The 22,015-nt window shown below is 37.5% G+C and overlaps 1 protein-coding gene across 1 annotated transcript in view; it reads right to left on the bottom strand.

The window, feature by feature from the left end:
• The window catches only part of cacna1ia (calcium voltage-gated channel subunit alpha1 Ia), a 116,309-nt gene that overhangs the window by 3,778 nt on the left and 90,516 nt on the right, over window positions 1-22,015 (bottom strand). Inside the window, exons 26-34 of the mRNA XM_034300618.2 lie at window positions 21,399-21,532; window positions 20,480-20,550; window positions 18,533-18,611; window positions 18,061-18,182; window positions 17,390-17,851; window positions 9,602-9,748; window positions 6,641-6,775; window positions 5,150-5,339; window positions 45-268 (exon numbers count right to left, since the gene is read on the bottom strand). Of these exons, the coding sequence (XP_034156509.2) occupies window positions 45-268; window positions 5,150-5,339; window positions 6,641-6,775; window positions 9,602-9,748; window positions 17,390-17,851; window positions 18,061-18,182; window positions 18,533-18,611; window positions 20,480-20,550; window positions 21,399-21,532 (1,564 nt within the window). The remainder of the gene's footprint in view (window positions 1-44; window positions 269-5,149; window positions 5,340-6,640; window positions 6,776-9,601; window positions 9,749-17,389; window positions 17,852-18,060; window positions 18,183-18,532; window positions 18,612-20,479; window positions 20,551-21,398; window positions 21,533-22,015) is intronic.

The raw sequence follows: 22,015 nt of genomic DNA, 5'->3' as shown, positions 1-22,015 counted from the left end.
CCAAAGAGTCAAATTTAGACATCCTAATCTGAAAAAGCTTGTACCTGTGAGCCCATGACCCTGCTGTTGGCTCCGGGTGACCGAAGTGATGCCCATGAGGCTGGCGAAGTAAGCCTGGTGCCTGCTCGCCCTGTCCGCGCCATACCCGAGGCTAGGTTTCCTTGTGGCACAGCTGTGGCTGGGTGGAAGAACTCTGCAGGGAGATGAAAGAGAGGAGAGGGCGTCCTCCTGTCCCTTCTGCTGCTACTGCCTCCTCGTTCACCATCTGCTGCAGGGGCGTTCAACAAGGCAGCACATGGAAAAGCATGAAAAGGGCATAAAAAATTTCCAGCTTGATCTGTGTACAGCCCAATATCATCGTTTTCAATGCATCATAATAATTGCTTTATATTACTATTGCTACATTTCGATATTGACTTATTGTCATATTAGTATACCTTCTACCATTGCATGCACAGATTTATCACACAGGAACCAAGATGATCAAAAGCACATATAAATGAGGGGTTTTAAATTCATATAAATGAAATTTAAGCAACCTCAATAATTGATTTAAATTGATATTCAATTATTTTTAGCAGCCTTTTTTTAAGATAAAATTTTGTTTATTTTCTGCAGAGAAATACACCTGGGGTTGTATTAATAACAAAACGCCCAGCTCTTTTTGGTTCTTCATATATTTAACTTTTCTTCTGGTCCTTGTCTACTTCCTGTCCTCTCCTTCTCATGAGCTTGACCTGTCCATCAGGGCTACACAAAACTCAGATAGGTAAAACACGGAGAACTACATCTGGAGTTGTATTCATAAAAGTAGCTCTCTAACTGGCAGATTTAACTGAAACTAAAAAAAAAAGGATGTTTGTCCTAACAGACTGCAATTTTTTTTTTGTCACAAAGCAGTGCTGAAAAATCTGAAAACTTAAGTTGTAGTAAAGACGACAAGATGTCACTAAGACACTAATCCCAATCGTAAGTGGCTGCTGCTGTGCAGTTCATTCGACTTAATGTTTAATGATGACAAGCTTTTAAGAAGATATTGTCTCAACTGTGAGGGACTGCAGTGATTGTGTGATAAACAGAATGAGATGTGGGCGGAGTTAAAAAGACTGACAGGAGGCCATGTAAACACAGACAAGCAGCTGGACCTGGACCGTAGTTTAATTGAAATGTTTAATTGAACTTTGAAATTTGTAAATATATGTAAATATTTGTATGTTATATAGCAAGATAACTAGTTTAGGCTCATTTGGAGAGACAATTTTCTAGCTGAATGTGTGATACATTTGTATATTTTGGAAAGATGTTTACTTTTTTGGTCTTTTTGATCAAGTAGCCTCACCTAGCTGTGTATAGGAAAAAAATACTTAAGTAATTGTACTTTCTTACATTATTTACAGTAAATACTGTTTTGGAAGATTTGTATTTTACTGAATATTTATACTCATACTCAAGTAGATTTCCAAGAGAAAAAATCATACTTTTTACTCCATATGTTTTCATTTTGACCTTCAAAGGACTCATTACAAATCTCAAATGCCATATTTTTTTAAATATTATTTTTCTTAGTAAGATTTTGCTTATTTTGATGGAGTTACCAATTCATGTAGTATGAAATGTCTTATTTGCTTCATACATAAAAGAAAAGAGCAGCCTTTAAAATTTACCATCAAATCTAAGAAAGTAAGCCAAGTTAACTTTGATAAATTAGCTTAAGTTTAGTAATTTAGCTAGTTTTATTAGGCAGCTAGATCAATTTTGTAAATTAGCTTGTTGATTTCGCTAACTAATTAAGTATTGTAAATTAGCTTGTAGATTTTGCTAACTAATTAAGTATTGTAAATTAGCTTATTGATTTCGCTAACTAATTATTGTAAATTAGCTTGTTGATTTCACTAACTAATTAAGTATTGTAAATTAGCTTGTTGATTTTGCTAACTAATTAAGTATTGTAAATTAGCTTATTGATTTCGCTAACTAATTATTGTAAATTAGCTTGTTGATTTCGCTAACTAATTAAGTATTGTAAATTGCGTCATTAAGTTATCTAGTTACTTAGGTTTTCTGGACTCAGCATGCATTCCAACAGGCTTATTAAATATTAGCTAACTAACAAGCCAAATTCTAGATTTATCTAAATTAGCAGAATATTTTCTTTATGACTGATTGCTTAGCAACCTAGCTAGTCATGCAGGGTCGGGCATGACAAACATGTGGGCAGCTCTTTCTATCCGTTAAAAATATTAACGGATAAGACATGAAATGCCACAGACAGATGGTAAACAAGGTACGTGAGACCACACACACGCACACACACACATACACATACACATGTATACACACACACACTCAGAGACTGTCAGTGTGTTATCACACAGAGTATGCGACACAACCCACTTGGTCATAACACACACGTCATTTGCAGTCAGTGACACAAAACACAGCCAGTGACACATCAGATAGTGTGACACACTCCATACAGTCAGGGTAACATCAAACACAGTCAGTGAGTCACCACACACACACACACACACATACAGTGAGTAGAGCTAAAAGCTAATGGCTCCCCAGCTGAGCGACACTAACGAACAGCCATCGGTGAGTCTGCATTCTGAGCTGCAAGTGGAAATCATCCTGAATCATTGACGACCTTATCAGCACATCATGACTTTCTCATTAATTACCCATTTATACAGCTTTGCTACAGAAATGGCCATCCTGACAGTTATAAATGAGGTTTATCCCACTCATTGACTAGAAATTCGCTCTAATTTAAGCTGCTATTATGTCAACTGTGCCTCTATTCTTACACTCATTATGTGAGTGTAAGAATATTTAATGCCATGCCTTTATGCATAACTAATCACCTCTCCTGAAAAATAAGCATCAGTCTTAAGTTAATTTCTAACACTTCACAAGATTATCAGTAAAACAATACACACTAGTGCATTCACATCATGCCAGAATTAATTAATGTTAATTACAAGCTGCAGACTTGAAAAAAGCCTTTACGTCTTCACTGAACTCAAAGTCAACAGGTAGAAATGTGGAATTTTCTGAAAGCTCCCACTTGGCAGCGTTGTAAATAAACACGCTCAAAAAATTTGAGTGAGTGAGTTCCGCAATTAAAGTAGTTAAGCCCATAAAACATTCCCATTTTTCATATTCAATCATGGCATGCATATATAAGAAATATATACAGTAGCATAGTTTAGCTTTCCGTTCAAAAGATGTTAGGGTGGTGTGTGTGTGTGTGTGTGTTTTCTTAGAAATGACTCATTTTCAAATCCAAAGAGAAAGTGATGTTTATTTATTTAGGACAGGATTAAGGATCCTCCAGCGTCAGTAAATTCTAACGCTCTATAGTAAAGCTGTAGCTTGAAAATTTCTGACATGGGAACAGCTTTCAGGACAGATGACTTTGCAGTTTCTTAGTAATAAGCTGTATTTTTACTTTTAGTTTTATTACTTTCAAGTGAATGTGAGGGAATGCTGTATTGTACGTGATAACAGGAACTAACTTAAATGTAACTATAAATGTATAAAAATTATGATGTGTCATTCTTTAATGAATACTAATTGCTAGTGTTGAAAAATTGCTGTGGTATAAAAGCAATAAAGCACTTTGAGATATGCTGTTATTGGAAAATAATCAACAATGGATTGGTGTGATGTGTTACTACCCGGAAGTTAATACCCACATACACTATATGGCCAAAAGTTTTTGGACACCTGACCATCACACCCATATGTGGTTCTTCCCCAAAGTGTTGCCACAATGTTTGAAGCACAAACTTGCACAGAATGTCATTCATTCATAGGAACTAAGTGGCACTGGAAATGGGTCCTCCAAGTCAGTACAAAGGTGTTTAAAAGTGAATAAAGGACATTTTTGTTGATGTCAATGGGATGTCTAGATTTCAGAAATACAGAGACAACTATTACATTAGTATTCAATCTTAATATGGGCCAAAATTAGACATCTGCATATTTAAGAGACAAACCAAGCCAAAATAGACCAATCACATATTGTCACGGGCCTATTTAAGTCAGACCAGACTGGCACAGTAATGGACATCATGGGTGTCTCGGATTAGTCAGCACTTAGTGTGCACCAGTGATATCCAAATTTGCTCCTGGAAGCCTAAGTTAGTCCAGATTCAGTTAATCATGGTATTTTTGAAGGGCTATGGCTAGAGGTGTTATTAAATTTGGATCTAAACTCTGATAGATTGTATATCTCCAAAATTCCAGCAAATGCTGCCAACTTTGTGACTTCTTTAAATTTATGAAGGTCTGTGAACAGAGGTATTATTAAATTTGGATCTAAACTCTGATAGATGATAGATCTCCACATTTCCAGCCAGTGGTGCCAACATAGTCACTTTGTTGGTGACTTTTTAGGACCCCTTGAGTGACTTTATTTTAAAAAAAAAAGTACCTAGTGACACATCTAGAGAGTTTTTGAGCAGATGTTCGTAACTTTCCTACACTCGCTGTGGCTCTCCAGCTGACTTTACAGCTGCTGGTTATATGAGTTAAAAGCAGGTTTGGTCAACTCACCTCAAATGTGTAAAAGCTGACTGAGTTATGCTTGTGCGAGCTGACATTCCCAACAATGAATCACTGATCACTTTTGTTCTCTGATGATGACTGATCACTGATTACTGTAGTTCCCAACGAGCAATCACTGGTCATCATTGTTCCCACCAACCAATCACTTATCACCATTTTTTCCCAGTGACCAATCGCTGATCACCATTGATCCCTACAAACAATCACTGATCACCATTGATCCCTACAATCACTGATCGCCATTATTCCACCAACCAATCACTGAATCACCATTGTTTCCAACCGACCAATCACTGATCACCATTGTTCCCACCGACCAATCACTGATCACCATTGTTCCCACCAACCAGTCATTGATCACTATTGTTTTTCCAATTGTTCTTTGTTTTAACTTCTCTTCTTGCTATATTTACAAGTGATAAAGGAAATTATTCAATCTGTAGCCATTTCCATTGTGCCTATTCCCTGACTACATACACACTACATTTGTCTGCATTTTTAAAAGACATGTTTTGTAAATAAGTTTCTTTGTGGAACCATGACCAAAGACTTATTTCTGTTAGAGGTTGCTGCTAACCTGGACTATGAGATGGCACATGTTGATGACATGCTGATTCATTCTGCTTCTGAAGGCCTGAATTAGGAAGTGTGTCCCCGCTCTCACTCCCCATGCTGAAAGCTCGACTCTTGGGATGAGACCCGCTGCATTCCGCTGGTGTGGCCTGAAGCTCTTCTAAGCTATGAGATGTACTGCTCCCTCTCTCCTCCTGAAAATAGAGCAGAGATGTGGTAGCATGTATGCTATCATGAGACAAAATTAGCATTCAGAATTGCTAGACTGAAAGGTTAGGCATCTTAATTTTCCTGGATAGTTATTGTCATTACAATTTTAAACTCTTTATTTACATGCTTAGTTAACCACGGGTCACGACATAGCTATATCATAACCTCATTAGCATTGGGTAAAGATTGAGCCATATGCTAATCTGCATATCAGCTATGAGCCTTTGGGGTTGCCTGAAGGCAGCTTATGGCGAATTAAACACTGTTTTACAAAAGACTATATCACTATTCTGTGCCTGTTCGCCTGACACTAATACATCAGCATTTGAGCACTATCGTTCTTGTATTGCAGTGGAAATGAACCTCTAATGTATTTTTAAAGACCTTCCTGTTGCAACTGACACTTTGGATGGAAATTCTACACCTAGTGTGTTTCAATTCAGCAATTCAACATTTTGACAAATCAATAATGATTTAAGGAAAAATAAACAGTTATGTTTGCTACTGGACCCATCAGATTCTTCTTTTTATGCAGCGGATATTAAATTAGCAGTGATTCAGTAAAAGGAAAATCAGCAGAGCGAGGCTGAGGAAATGTGACAATCAGCATCACCACCTGGCTGATGTGCCCAAAAGCTCGAATAATAGACCAATGCGAGAACACTGATTAGATAATTAGGTAATTAAACATGCATTGATTAGCTCATCAGGTACTAAAGCATGTAAATTAAGATTACTTAGGCAATTAAGAAATAGGATAATTAGAGTCCAAAGTGGTATCCCTTGAGGCCTTGAGAGGATGCTGCTGGACAGATGTAAAGAGGGACCAATTTGCCAAACATAAAAGCTAAATAAATAAATAAATAAATAAATAACATTGTGTTTTGAGTGACAGCTTCCTAAGTAAAGGTAGTTTAATAATATATATTACTGATTAAGGAAAAAATATGTATATAATTATATAAAAATCAATGATTAAGGAAAGAGTCAGAAAATGGTCCTATAAATATCGTATTTATTTATGTGATATTTATTACACATAAATTTATGTTTGACTTTGTTTATTTTTAAATTTATTTACATATTTTTAAAATTAAATTTATACACATAATTTTTTTAATGATTGATTAATTAATTTGTCAGTGAACTTTTATGGTTTATTCATTTAATTTATTTGTATATAATATTTTATTTATTCATTCATTTATTTGTTTGTTTGTTTGTTTGTTTGTTTGCTTGCTAGATCTAGCTCTTCATACACCTGAGTGTGTCTGTGTCTATATACCTTGATGTCCCTGACAACTAGCTGGTACACACTGTGGTCATCAAGACTGAGGTCATCAGGAAGTGCTGGAGATGACGACTTGTCCGAGAGCTGCTCTGACATCAGAGAGGCCTGCTCCACCTCAGCCAATCGGATCTTTGGAAATAAGAACATGTATAAGGCACAGAAAGGGAAGTCATATACTGATATAGATTTATATATGTATATAAATCTGACAGCTCTCTTTCACATACACACCTTTCTATACTAACAATAGGTTTTACTGAAGCATATACCAAAGTACAGCAGTGAAACATGTACAAGTCAAGTCAAGTCAATTATGGTTGCATTTAAAGAGGAAAAGTAAACAGGATCTGAAAGAACGATCCATAAATTTCCATATTAGAAGTATTGCATTCTGGTTTATGTTTGGCTTACACTGGGATTTTGAAATCTGCCAGAACTGTAACTTTATTTCGCTTCCCTGTTTGTTTTATGTTTACTACATATAAATGATACCATTTTTTTCTTTTAAAAATGACGATCGTAATGTTTAAAAGTGTTTTTACACCTAGTATAATCACATAGTTTCAAAGATACCTAGAGAAAAATGTAAAACAAAATAATGCCATGCAGGCAATCTAGCTAGATTCTTAGTTTCACGCTTCTTCTATTTTTTTTAAAAAAATTTCCGGCCCTGAAATTAGAACTGCCCTCTGGGGGAAGGAAGAGCTTGTCTACATTTTGACTGCCTTCTGAACTTACCAGTTTTCCTCTACTATATGTTATAATCCTAGTTGATTTTTTGTTAGGTCGAAGTGTTGTATGTGGGAGTAGGGGTGGAAAAATCAGTAGCCCAGATGCCAAGCAGATTTCATGTCCAGGCTATTACTTTTTTATTCGTAGTAGGTTTAACAACCAGAACAAGAAAACATACACCTTTTTGACTTTTGCAAAAAAAAAAAAAATTGCATTTGGTATGTAGCTATGTTTAAATTTAGCTACCTTGATGCTACAAGTATAGCACATGCTTCCAAATCTCACTATCTTTTGCACAACAGATGTCATTCCTGCCTCTTGCCTATGATTGGCTGATTCCAATTTCCTGTTCTTTTTTTATGACACATCATATTCCTACATGTGCAGATCCCTGCTGTTGTTTTATCTCACCTGTGTTCATTTTGGACCATTTCTTGTTTATTACACTCACATATATTGCAGCTTATATATATATATATATATTTGCAAATACCTACAAACTTAAGGAAAGTAGTGAAGATGTTTGGAGGCTACACTTTTTCTGTTGTAATGTAGCATTATACAAATGTGTGCACAGACTCAGAGACGTGGGTACTGTAAATCATGCCACTTCCTTTAATATGTGGCTCTAGGAGAAGTGAGAAAATATGCTAATTACCCATATGTTGCACCTATTTGCATTTTTCATGCACCTGTGTGATCTAGGCTGATAAAATAGTGTATATGTTTAGAAATTGGTATCCGCAGTTCCTTGAGCAGGAAGCTCTGAGTAGATGACTAAAGTGGAGTGGGAATTGAAGTGCAGCGAAGATACGGCTCATGGCATTTCAATTTCCAAGAACCTGTACTCCCACTAACGTAATATCAGCCTGCCCCCTTTGGGGGACCCAAGGAAATCTTCCGAATATAAGGCTGTCTGGTCACTCTGCTGAATCCAATAAGTGCAGAAGATTGATCTGAAATGGACTGAGGCACCCAAAAATATAGGCTTGAGCAGAGATGAACTGATTGACACAGGTAATGCTGTCACTTAAGCTTTTGTCCTACAGCTTAGGTGCAAAGGAAGCAGAATCTAGTACATTCTGCTAAAAGGGACTTTTTTTCTTCTGCACACAGGAAATAAGCTGTCTGGAGAAAGAAAAATCAATGTGCCATGTGATCTAACAGCACTGAATCTGGAGTCTCAGAGCTGTTATTACTGGACTGTAACCAATTCCCATAGTAATAATAATAATAATTTGTAGTTTACAATTCTCTATGAGTTTTATACTTGTTCATGGGACATGATTGATGCTAATCAATAACATAAAAGAATTAGAGTCATAGAATATTAGTTATAATTATCACATTAATCATTTGTTTAAGTTAACTAAATGTCTTCCACCTTCATTATCTGGCAGCTTATAAAATAGCACTTGATCCAGCACATTATATATTTTGCAGTTCTTTTTTTTTTTTTTTTATTTTACACACTGACAGTTGTGTGCACAACAAGCAACAAGATACTAAACTGGGGTCATGAAATCATAATGTGGGTGTGAGATGTAGGCTATTTTATCACGCGTATAATTCACTACTTTGAATTTTCAAATTAATAAAATAATGGCAGTGTTTTTTGTTCATTTGATGCGCTCTCCTGTAAAGAAAGCGTGTCCATGGTTTAAAAGATAAGCTGACTAAGCCCTCATCTGCAACAGTTATAGCTCACTTTATGTTCTTTTATAACTTTATCCATAAATAATTCAGTCTTTGAGATAAGCAATGTCTCTGTCTGCTCTGATCTCCTCTGTGAACTTTAAAGGGAAATACTAAATAATTAATTCATTAGCAGTGTCATATTTATGTATTTAATATCAGCCTTAAATGTCAAGCCATCATTTTTTAAGTGTATAGGAAAATGTGCATTTCAGCATGACACATTTTGGTTACAGCAAACTGTCAGAGAGTGGCACTGGACTCAGGACTTGACTTCCATGATTGAGCTGATACCATGCAGAAAAAAAATAGGCTTAAGCTCAAGGTTAGATTCACAGGTAAATCCTGTGTAACTGTCTAAATAGCATGTAAGCCTGCAGGTAATTAAATCCTGACTACGCTCGCTTAACTCAACTCTAAATACTGCGATTGAACAGTGGTGATTCACACACACTCAAGTTAATATGTAAATAAGATGAAAGGTTCTTCCACTGTATGTGGTATGCTGAGTGTGTGTATGTGTGTTACCTCTGTAGGCTGGCACCTGCAACCTCTGCACACCGCAGGGGACGAGTAGTGATGAAACACAGATCCTGACAGGTTATCAATCATCTGCATCTCTCCCTCCAGAGAGTCCTTAATCAGCAGAGAGACACTGTCCAGCCACAGGTTCTCCTGCACACAAACACACATGATGACATTATCATCTGTTTTGTGTGTTATTAGAGGCTTTGCTTGTTTGCAGGTCACAGAAGCCACATATTTGAGACCATACATGAAAATTAGAGCAGCTCTGATTTCATAACCATTGAAGGCCACAGATGTGATTGTGGGAATGTGTTTGGGTTCACATATATGTCTAATGTTTTACATAGAAAGCAGGAGGCTGTTGGCATTTACAATATATGTGCATATGGTTTCATATGCAGAGAACGGGCCTCATTTATCAAGCTGGATATGAATGGATTTATTCGTAAATCATTCGCAGGGACATGAATGAAATGTGTTCATGAAAATCCAGTTAGTTTGTAATGAATGTGGATTACATTGACAGGTTAAAATTGCATATTCATTTTAATTGCACACACAATTTTCATTTCATGGTAAAAAAGCAATTCAAAACAAATTCATAAATGAAAACAAATAAGAATCCAGAAGAGTTAGTGTGTATCTGGTAGTGGTAGCTGACACCGCAGTGGCTGAGCTGCGTTGCTGGAAGATTTAGCGCACGCTGCACTTCTGACGCGCTCTTTCACAATTTAGTCATAATTTGACAAAGAAAAAAATCATAATTTTGTCGTTTTCAGTTCTCTGTGAGCTTTAGGAGATTGTGGGCATCACTAACTTTGAATCAGCTGTGCCATGAATGCGATTTACAAGTAACTTGCATTTATCAATATGAATATGAAGAAGAAATTCAACATTCCCAAAACTTGGTGGGAATTTTATGAAAACATTTACACACAACTTTACTAAAAGATTCACAAAGGAGCAGTATTATAAGCCAACACAAGTTATTGTTAATTATGAACATTTATGTGAATATCTTTTCAGAAATCCTGTTATGTTAGCTCATGTTTGCTAGGTGGCTTCCATTAGCAGTGAAGATTATGAACATTTATGAATATGACACCATCCTCTGGTGACTTCCCATTTATTACACATTATATACAAAGTGCCTCTCAGCTCAGATTACTGCACAAAGTGGAGCTCACTACCTCTATAGCCTTCCCTTATACATGCATGCTATTTCCTCTATTTCTCTCGTGGCGTGTAGTAGAAGCGTTTAATCAGAATTTTGCAGTTCTTAAGTAGCATTTCTTGCTGGCACAGAGATCTATTAGAAAACCCTTCACATGTCCTATTAATTATGTGTCACCATTAAAATGTAGGTTGCTGATTAAATGGTGAGTGCAGCAAGCCTTCCGGGCCCTCCCCTGCGTGTTATTAATAAGACCACTACCACTTAAGATATTCGAAGCAATCTAGTTAATTGGACTGCCAGTCTATGATTATTTTACCCAGGGGTCAATGCAGTGTGCCTTAGAAAGTAAGCAAGCCTGCATGAAACAGTTTCTTTTTCAACAATGTGTTTTTGTGCAAATATCTTTGAGTGAGAGACATGATTATGACTGACTGAATAGCTCATTTCTGATGCATGATTGGGGAAAAGAGAGATAAAAGCATAAAGAATAAACCCAAATGATCTCTGTTTCCATCTTTTCCACACAGGCTGACAGGCTCTTTGTTCACTGTGAGGTGATGGAGGCAGAGACTCTATTTTTGCTGGTGTTCAGTGAGCCGTATTCCTAGCCAGTCATGCATGATCATGCACGTCCAACAATCCTGGAACCCGTCAGGTGAAAAGCAGCAGAGAGGTCATTGATCTGCCACATCAGACACACCGTCACTGGCGTTGTTTATCAGCCAACACTTGCCTCTCTGGCCTTAGACCCCCACTTACCCCTTATATACCCTTTATAGCGCCATATATACTCATTCTCGACAGAACTCACCTATCACCCAATCCACCCCATGCTGCTTAGACATCAACACACCATACCTGGAATCTGCCAACTTGTAGCACATCTTTCAGGTTCTGAGCTGTGCCTGGACAATATTTGGTTGGGTACCACACAATAGACACTATTCTTGGGGTTCTGAGCTGTGCTTGGACAATACTTCTACAACACATACCATGTACTCAGGTGTCTAATATGTGTATTTTTGTGAGAACACTTCAAAAAGAAACATGAATGCATTTGATGCATGCCCCTGCCTTGTTCCTGCCGTCTCCTTAGAGAATTTTCTCTAAGGATCATTCCTTCCAAAACTGCACAAAGCCTTGACATAATGTGAGATGATCAGCTATACTTCTTAGAATTCTATTTATTTTTACAGCTTTTGGCAGATTCCCTTCTGTAGAGAAGTACTTTGTAGTCTCCATCAAAAACACATACTCCTGCTAGTACAGATAGATCAGGGTCTAGGAAGGCTCTTGATGCATCCTAGACCCATTTAATGTATGAGAAGGGTCTTGATGCATGTCTTCCATCTTGGATGCATTTTAAGCCATGGGAAGGGGTCAAGATGAGCTTTGCCAAAGCACAAGTCTCACTTAGTAATGCAGATTTCTTTTGCTACTCTTTGTTGTCTCAAGACCTGAGTAGTGCTACAAGACTTGACTAGTGCTACAACTCCTGACTAGTCCTCCCACACATGCCAGTAAGTTCTTACAACTGATTCACAATGCAGCTCTCCGATGTCTCTTAGGTCTTCCTAAATTCCATCACGTCACTATACTACTGTGCTGTTTCATATAGATTCCTACAGCTGCCCACATTAGATTTTATGGATCAGATCTGTCCTATCTGGTGACATGGGTAAATCCAGCACTGTACCTAGAGCCCTTCAAGTCACAAGTTTGACTCGACCAGACCTGCCACCTTTTAAGACACACAGAAGACAATGTGATCTTTGCTTTTGATGTGTCCTGAAAGGTTTCAGGGCTTGAAAGGCTCAAGGTACAGTGTGGGATTTAACTTTGCCATCAGATAAAACTGACCTGGTCCATTTTTTCAAATTCTTACTTGGTGCATTGGCCAGTTTGACAATGTGAAACTATGCCAGCCTTTGATAGTTCTGTCCCTTCTGCTATAAGACCAGCCTGTGAGAGTAAAAAGTATCCAGCATTCTTTGCATCTTTTTTGCAGTTCCTGCACATTCAATTCAATTTTATTTGTATAGCGCTTTAACAATGGACATTGTCACAAAGCAGCTTTACAGAAATAAATGGATTCACAAAAATATATTGTAAATATTTGAATTTATCACTGTGAATTTATCCCTAATGAGCAAGCCAGTGGCGACGGTGGCAAGGAAAAACTCCCTGAGATGATATGAGGAAGAAACCTTGAGAGGAACCAGGCTCAAAAGGGAACCCATCCTCATCTGGGTGCAACGGATAGTGCGATTATAAATAAATCCCTTCTATTGTGTACTATATGGACAAATAGTGCAATTGTGCAACCAATAAATTCATCACAGTATTTGCAAGAAGTCCGGCTGGTTAAAATCTATCCACTGTCCACTGATGGAGTCCTGAGTACGAAGCTGCTCGTGGCAACTGCAGCCGCACATCGTCCACAGCGTTTCTCAGTATGAACACAGTAATTGCACTGATGTGGTATATATAAATATCTAATGTCTCAGGCTAATGCTAAGAACATTTAAAAAAAAACAAATCACTGTACAGCCAATACATTTTTTCTTTGTCTTGACATTTTAACAGGGCAAAATCACCCTACATGATTTTGTGCTAGTACTTGCAATCCTGCTTGGAAATGTTGGGGTGTTTATGACAACCGTTTCGCCGAACACAGGGCACATCTCTGAGCATAACTGTTTAGAGTTAAGTAATCTGCACTAACATTCAAATTGATCTGGCATTTTTCTTGCAGATATCAAAACTATGTCTGAGGCAGCAAAATACGAGCCACTTAGGAACACTCATCCATGATTGAAAAATAGCTCCTTTGTCAAAATTTTTCAAGTATATTCTGAAAGTTCTTTCTCATGTGTACTGTCATGCCTGTATCTGCAACTCCCAAAGCAGATGTGGTTGAACTCCAATGATCTTCAGCATGTGGCCTCATCATATGACCTCCAGTCAAGCACCTATACCTGCTTAGTCACCTGATTAGTAACGATTGCAATCAGATGACTCCCTTTAAAGAAGCCAGACTGCCAAACACATTTTGTAAAGTCCTGCTCCAGAATGGTGTCCGTAATGATTCCAAATCATTAACTACTTGTCTTGATTAGTCTTTTGACCATAGCCTGCTTCCTGTTTACTGATTTAGGCTTGTTTAATGTATGTCTAGTTTAATGTTTGCTGATCACCTGACCATTCAGCTACCTGAGTTGGTATGCCATATTGGTTTTATATAATACTGTAGAACCAAAACCTGCAATCTGTCTGTTCACTTCATCATACATCTGGTCTGCAAACCCTCCATTAGACAAGCTCCGCAACAGTAACATAAACAGCAGTGATTAAGCAAAAGTTATATAGTTGAAAACTGCATAATTTCTTTACTTTCAAAGCTGGCAGGTAGTTTTTGTTCCCAGTTTTATGATAAAAAACTCATTAAGCAAGTATTAAACTTTAATGGCTATAAAACAAACACCCACAATTCATTTAGGAACAGCTGGTTATGATGCTGGGTTGCAGAGCCACAGAGAGAGACAGCCTTTCTTTCTGTTCTCTCTCTCTCTCTTTCTCTCTCTGAGGCTCTGTATATGTTCTACTTCTCATGCTCAGTCCAACCCACTAATTATGCTGTGCTGGCAATGACAGACTAAGTCTTCAATCTGGAACCATACCATGGCTGGTAAAGCTACTTTTAAAAAGAATGGTTTAGTGCTTTATTAGATAGCATTGATTAACACTGTAATTAGGTGCACAATCTAAAGAATGACAATGCATTAATAGTCTCATTATGTTTCATAGGTTATGTTTCACCACTTTAATAGGAACACCTGTACAGCTGCTCATTCATGCAATTATCCCATCAGCCAGTCATGTGGCAGCAGTTCAATCATACCATAAACCATACAGCTACTTGGCAAGAGCTTCAGTTAATGTTAACATCAAATGGGGCTCTCAGTGACTTTCAGCATGGAAAAACATTACCTGGTCCTTTTCCAATCTTCAACTGTTCAGTTTTGAAAAGCCTATGTCTCTTCTGCTGTTGTAGCCCATATGCCTTAAGGTCTGAAGTGTTGTGTGGTCTGAGATGCTCACCATGGTTGCAAAGAGTGGTTATTTGAGTTACATTGGCCTTACTGTCAGGCCAAACCAATCTGGCCAATCTCCTCTGACCTCTCTCATCAACAAAGCATTTCTACCATTGTCTTTGCACCATTCTGTGTAACTTGAGAGACTCTTCTGCATGAAAATCCCAGGAGATCAGCAGATTCTAACATACTCAATCCAGCCTGTCTGGCACCAACTACCATGCCACAGTCAAAGTCACTGTGATCACAATTTATCCCTGCATATTGTGAGTAAGAGTACTGAGCATAAGGCATTCTTTATGATTACAGTAGTTCTTCTTTGTACAAATCTACAATAACCAGATTAGATTATCAGTCTTGATCTAAGCATATGCCCAAATCTCAGACTCTTTCTCACAATTAACACAGATTAACACAATGCTTGTTTTCCACCCTATCTTTGCAACATTATTCATTTAAATGATGCTCTTTCACTTGCTTCATCTTCCACACCTTTTGTCTGCTTCTACCAGATTGCCTTTATAAATAGAAGCCGACCGCAATCATGGCCCTGTGTTGATTGAGTGAGGAGATTGGTCTTGTTGGTGATGCATTTTAAATTTCGCAATCACTGCAGTCCACAGGTGCTGTTGCAAGAGGCTGGGCTGTGCTATTCTTAGCACAGAGCTATTAATAGAGCAAGTAGCGAGTCAAGACAACTATCTAGCTAAGGTCCAAAACAAACACACACAAACACCAGGGACTCATACATAGAAGAGGTAAGAAGAGGTACGTTCAGAGTGGGTGGGGTAGTTTGGGGTGGTGGTGGGATGGGGAATCGGGATGGGGATGTTCCAGAGAATGGAAACAGCATTACTTCATGTTCTTGCTGTCAGTATCTGGTACAGAGTGTCCCTGCTACTCTCTTTCATCATCAGATGTGCTGTTCTAATCTACCTGCTTGCTGAATCCACATTATGAGTCAGTCCCAGAATTGCTTTGCTTTACATTTACATTTACATTTATGGTATTTGGCAGATGACCTTATCCAGAGCGACTTACATTTAACTCATTTATACAACTGAGCAGTTGAGGGTTTCTCATCCTATTAACACAATTACATAACTACACTGAGTTGCAGGGTGTCAATCAAATGTCAAAAATACATTTTTAACAAAATAATTATTTTAAAAAAAGGATAATAGCTTTGCTTGAGGCTAATTTCAGACAAAAAAAGAAAAATATCTAAGGGGATTATGTCATAAGGATCAAGGTTCTGAAATTTTGGTTTATCTTAGTCTTGCAAGCCAGATCTAGATGAATATAGTACTTATTGTCAATAAACGTGTCTAAGAACTGACTACTTTCACAGGAACAGTTTGCAACTAGTCAATCATGTTTACATACCATTAATTGTTTCAAACAAAATTCTTGGACCACACTGATCTTTCCCCAAAAAGCTCACTGTACACTTTTCTGGCCACAAGCTTCAGCATTTTGAATGTTGCAATTTATTTGGTTATCCATGACTTGGTTATTATTTTGGTTATTGTTATGGTTATTGGTTATTATTAACCATCATTTGGTTATCCATGTACAAAAGTGTACATGGATAACCAAATAAATTGCGACATTCAAAATTCTGAAGCTTGCAGCCAGAAAAGTGTACAGTAAGTATCAGATGCTGAGAGGGCTGTAGGCAAAGAGTCAGAGGCTGAGATGTTCAGATGTTTATGTCACCCGGTCAAACTATAGCTTTAGAAACCATAATTTCAAAGATGTCATTCAGATTTGGTATTAACATCCAATTCAAATTATCCAATCCCAAGTGCACAGTAAAGGCAAATAGATGTTTCTGTCATTTTCATTTGTCTTAAATGCATCTTCAGTGACCACTTGTGTTCAGATTTTGTAGATAACTAGTTGACTAAGCAGTCAATTAATGTTGAGGCAGATGCAGGTAGTAATGCATGCAATTACTCTGCTATTCTGCTCTTCCTATTATTAGTTTCTTTGGTGTTCATTTAATTCAAATTGATACAACCAAAGGACAAGTATTAAATTTGGGGATGTCTGTTCTGACCATTCAAAGACATCTATTACAAGATGATGACACTAAAGACTCATTCCATTAATGTTAAATAAATGTGTCCATACTTCACCATATTATTGACTTTACATTTTTATTTCAAAATTTCTAATATCTATATATATATAAATCTTTTTTATTATGAGGTTTAGATTAGATTATGTGAAGTGTCCACCATACAAGTCCCTGTGAATTAGTTGTTACTATATAAACTCTACTGCATTAGAAAGAGCGCACTAATATAAACCTGTGAGTAACCTTGCAACAAGCAATACTGTAAGAGCTGCTGTAATAGAAAATTTATCAACACCTTGTCTCTATTTAGAATTAAGAATTCAATGGCACTGTGGTATAATGTGCAATATATCATGTGATAATAGTTTCATTCATTATCATTATTTGTGTGGGTTGAGCAGCAGGGATGCATATAGCAGTAATGACTGGCCTACCTGTGCAGGTGAGTAGAGCTTCCTGTGGTTGTGTGATTCATGCCCTCCACTTGGAGGTGTATACCCGCTTTGGCTGGCGTGCACATGAGCCCCCACCATAGCTGCCTGTCTGCTTCCACACTCAAGACTTGGCCTCTCTCCTCCACCTCCACCTCCTCCACCTCCTCCTCCTCCTCCACCTCCAGTTCCCACCCCGATGCCAGGCCCAGCAGCAGCTGCCAGTCCACCCAGGCAGCAGAGCCCTCCCTGTGCTAGCTCCAGCTCGATTTCGGCATCCATCTCCGCCTCTTCCTGTGCCTCTTTGTTTGAGTCGTCCAGGTGCTTCATTAGCACGGCAACTACCACGTTGATGAGTACAAACTGGGCCGTCAGCACAAAACTCACAAAGTACATGGGGGAGATGAACTGCAGACTGCCATTGCAGGAGTAGGTATCGCCTGGTGGGCACTCGCGTAAAGTGTCCTGCGAGAAAAAAATAGTATCAGAAACAGTTTAGTTATGAAGGCCTACTCTACAGACTGATATAAATAAACTTTGTTCTGAACATAAAGAAATGACATACAGGATGAAATAACATTATGCAAATAAATAAATAAATAAATACTACTACTACTACTACTACTAATAATAATAATAATAATAATAATAATGAAAAAAAATATTTAATTCACCTTCATGATCCCATTCCAGTTGTCACCAGTTGAGACCTGGAAGAGTGTCAGGAAGGCCATGCCGAAGTTCTCAAAGGTGGCGTGCCGACTCATCCCCTCACATGGGTAATCTGCATTGCACACTAAGATCAGGGATAGAACAAATAGAGGTTATAAATAAAGACTAAGAGCTTTTTTTTTTTTTTTTTCTTTGCAAAACCAAAGTCTGTAAGATGGATGCAATTTAATTAGTTATTTTTATTTAATTAAATTCTTGTACACTGTAGAATGAATATGTCTGTATAAATACAAAAAAGTAAAATACAATGCTGCAATACAGGGTCATTTCCAGAAAGTACAGTCACCAACAGACCTCAACACTTTCACTATGGATTATATTGATAACTTCAGTTACTCTAATACTCTAAAACTGTCACGGGCTGTAGGGCCAACAGGTTTGACATCTGTCATTTATAATAAGAATACCATTTACCCAGTTCTCCAAATAGCTCTACACCCAGAGCAGCATAGATGAAGAACAGCAACATAAACAGCAGCCCCAGATTCCCCACCTGCAAAGCACAGTCATTCAGCATGCCATTAGGTAATTATAGTAATCACAAGAGCTGAAGTCAGTGTTACATTGACATTTAGAATAAACAAGATGTCAGCAAATAATGACTCCTCTGAATAAGTAAGCAAACAAATATGTGTTTTTCCCCCTAAAAAGGGCAATACACAATTGTAGAAATATATGTAATATTCATAAGAACAGAAACCCCCTAAGAAACCATGTGTACATACACAGAACCGGCCTGGAGATCAGCAAACCAACCTCATCAAACTAGGATAAGATACTTTTACAAAATATATCACTTTGACTGATTTAATATTTAAAGATTTTCAATAAAAAGTACTAATTACTTGGTGTCTTGCAAGTCTTTTGAAAAGAATAATGAAGCGGCATCATATACAAATAAAGACAACCCCAAATCTAATACCTGTCCTTTGGTTGTATTAATTAACACATGTAATCTCCATTCTCAGTATCACTTTCAGGCTGGTAAATCACACTGGAGGTGCTACATGCTAAAAGATTTATGCCATGTATTATATTGTTTTTAATTTTAGGTAGAAATTACAATAATAATTAAAGCAAATTGGTCAAAAGAGCCATTTATTTTGTGCTTGAAAATCACAGTCCTCTGTAGGCCTGTGTATTCATTTTTGATCACTCTGATGATTACTATAATTCAGAAAATCTTATTCATATACTGCAACATTTTAATTTAACAGTTGGATATATGCTTGGTTAACGGAGCAGAGCAATGGCAGTGCTGGCTAGTCACATGTGCAAGAGTTATGGGCTCTGGTGAAGCTTTTTAGGAAAATGTCTGGCCCCTAATCGCTTGCATTATCTGAGAGAATATGCAAAAGTATGTGCAAAAGAAAAGCAGATCAAAATGTGATCTAAACAAGAGGATAGATAAGTTACATTTACGTTTCTTCAAATAAGCTAGACAGAGGAGAATATCTCAGGAATATAAGATCAGCTAATTAGCTTTCAGAAGTTTACACTGATGCATAAGCAATAAGCTTTGTGTGGGTGTGCTGTACTTGCTACAAAAATATTACTGCAAGTTTATAGAACTTTCTCAACTAAGAGACCCGCTGAAAATCCACTTTACTTTAGAAGGTAAATTAAGTTTACTTTTGGCGTACTAGATGCCAGATCATGTTTAATGGAGGTCAAAGATGTGCATGGCATTTTAGAAATTGGTCCTTTCTGACGTTCCTCACACGGGGTGCCAGAAAGTGATTGATCTCCACAATTAACCTCTCTCTCTTCAGTTCTAAATTGTCCTTGTGTTATGGTAAGAGCATGCGACTGGTGAAGGATAGTGTAGGCTCAAGAGACAGTGTATAGCAGCATTTGTCTATGACAGGAAAGTGATATGATTCTATTATTCCAATCATCAGTATATTACACCACAGTGCTGTTGGATTCTCGAATCTGATTGATCAGGCGCTGTTGATTTAACTTCTATAACTGCAAGGCTCTCACAGTAGTCATGAGATCCAAATCAAAATAAATCAAATCACTGGGTTATATTAATGCACTTGCTCTATTTTATGGTTTCTATAGTAACAACTTATTCATTTTGTATGGAGGGTGCTTCACAGGATCTAAGTATAGTAATAAACATTGCAAAATGTGTTGTTATTTAACAAAGAAAAACATATAATTGTTGATATAGTGAAGCGTTCTGTAAGGAAACGTTTATTTTTACATTTATGGAAGGGATCTCCAGTGTCAAGCACTTTGGAACAGTACGTTTTCCACCAGAGGAAAGTCTTCAGGAAAGAGGACTTTCATTTTTTGTGACTGCATTTAAAATTTAAAAAAAAAAAAAGGTTAACTTAAAAAAGATTCATTTACCTGAGGTAAAGCCTGAACTACTGTGTCTAGCAAAGCACGCATCCCAGTGGCCATCTTCAACAGTTTCAGCACTATGAATAGAGGAAAGAATCAAAGTGAAAAAAGTGCAATATATATACTGTATAATAGCTATTCAGAGCCATTTTTAATGGAGGTCCCAGTGGTCCCAATTGCAGCAGAAAGTAAAATACCAAGTGTCAGAATCTGAATCTGCGAAAGGATGTGGGTGCAGACGAGCCCAGTCTAAGCCCTTAGTGGACGTCTGTAAAGGCCATTAATTACCATCAGAGACCTCCTTAGGAACATCATAACCCACAAAGCTGCCCTCTGAGCACCTACGCGCTTCCTCTACAAACGCTCCCCTGTGTTACAGACAGGCAGCAGTCAGCTTTCACAAAGAAAAAAAGACCTGTTCAACACCAGCGTCTTGTGCTATTGTGCCCTTGTACCTATCGTCTGGCCATAATTACAGCTGGGTTTCTCTAAGGTCCTCTCTGACGTCTGTGCGCTCAGTGGAAGAGACAGATGAGGTGAAAAGGAGATACAAAAAGAGACAAAGAGAAAAGAAAGGAGGGATATTAAGGGCATAAAGGAAAAGAAGGAAGGGAAGGAGAAAGAAGGGGAGGAATGGAAGAGAAAAAAACAAGGAAAGGAAAGAAGAAATAAGTAAAGGAATGAAGAAATAAGGACAGGAAATAAGGAAGGAAGGCAATGCTAATTAAAATTCTAGGTAACAAATAGCATACTTCCTAAATAACTTCAAACCTGCAAACGTTTCATAATTCATAGCCAGCTGTTTGGAAAAGTCGACATGGATAGCCGTTGTATACAAGCATTTCGTACAACATAATTCATGGGAGATCCTACAAATTTTGCACGAGGTCACAGTAACAGAACAGGATTTCAGCAGGAGACTGACCACGGGCGATCCGTAACACCCGCATGATCCGAATAATGGTGGGGTTGATAGGAAGCGAGGCATTAATCTCGATCTCCTCCAGAGTGATGCCCATCACAGATAAAAGCACAATAGCCAGGTCTAGTTGATTCCACCTGCAGATAGAGATAGCAAGAGTGAGGAAGAAATGTGGAAGAAAGAGACAGGTTCATTCATTTATTCATTAGAGATATGATCCCAGAACTGACGGCTCTGTTGTAATCGTTCCAGATGAGCCGAGTGATTAATAATGAAATATTCTGCACCATGGAAATGCAACCGCTGTGTCTTCCATATTAAATCAAAGAACAATAAATAATGAACTTTGTTCGAAAATATGGACACAGTGTTTGCATGATATTTATATATTATATTTATTAAATTAAACTTTAATTAAATTTGATTGCCTTTAAATTGGATCTATTCGAGTACTGAAATGAATAAAAACCTAACACTATAATAGATTTTGCATAATGACTAGTAGGTGAAGTTTATTAAAAAAAAAAAAAAAAAAAACAGTGCACAAAAACATGTCTAACTCAGCTTCACTGAAATTCATTACCTCAATTCTATTTACTTCTTTCTGTTGGATCTAGTTA

This window comes from Pangasianodon hypophthalmus, chromosome 2, assembly GCF_027358585.1.
Source record: "Pangasianodon hypophthalmus isolate fPanHyp1 chromosome 2, fPanHyp1.pri, whole genome shotgun sequence".
NCBI classification, from domain to species: Eukaryota; Metazoa; Chordata; class Actinopteri; order Siluriformes; family Pangasiidae; genus Pangasianodon; species Pangasianodon hypophthalmus.
Note: the sequence above shows the minus strand (reverse complement) of the source record. Positions and strands in the feature narration are given on the sequence as shown.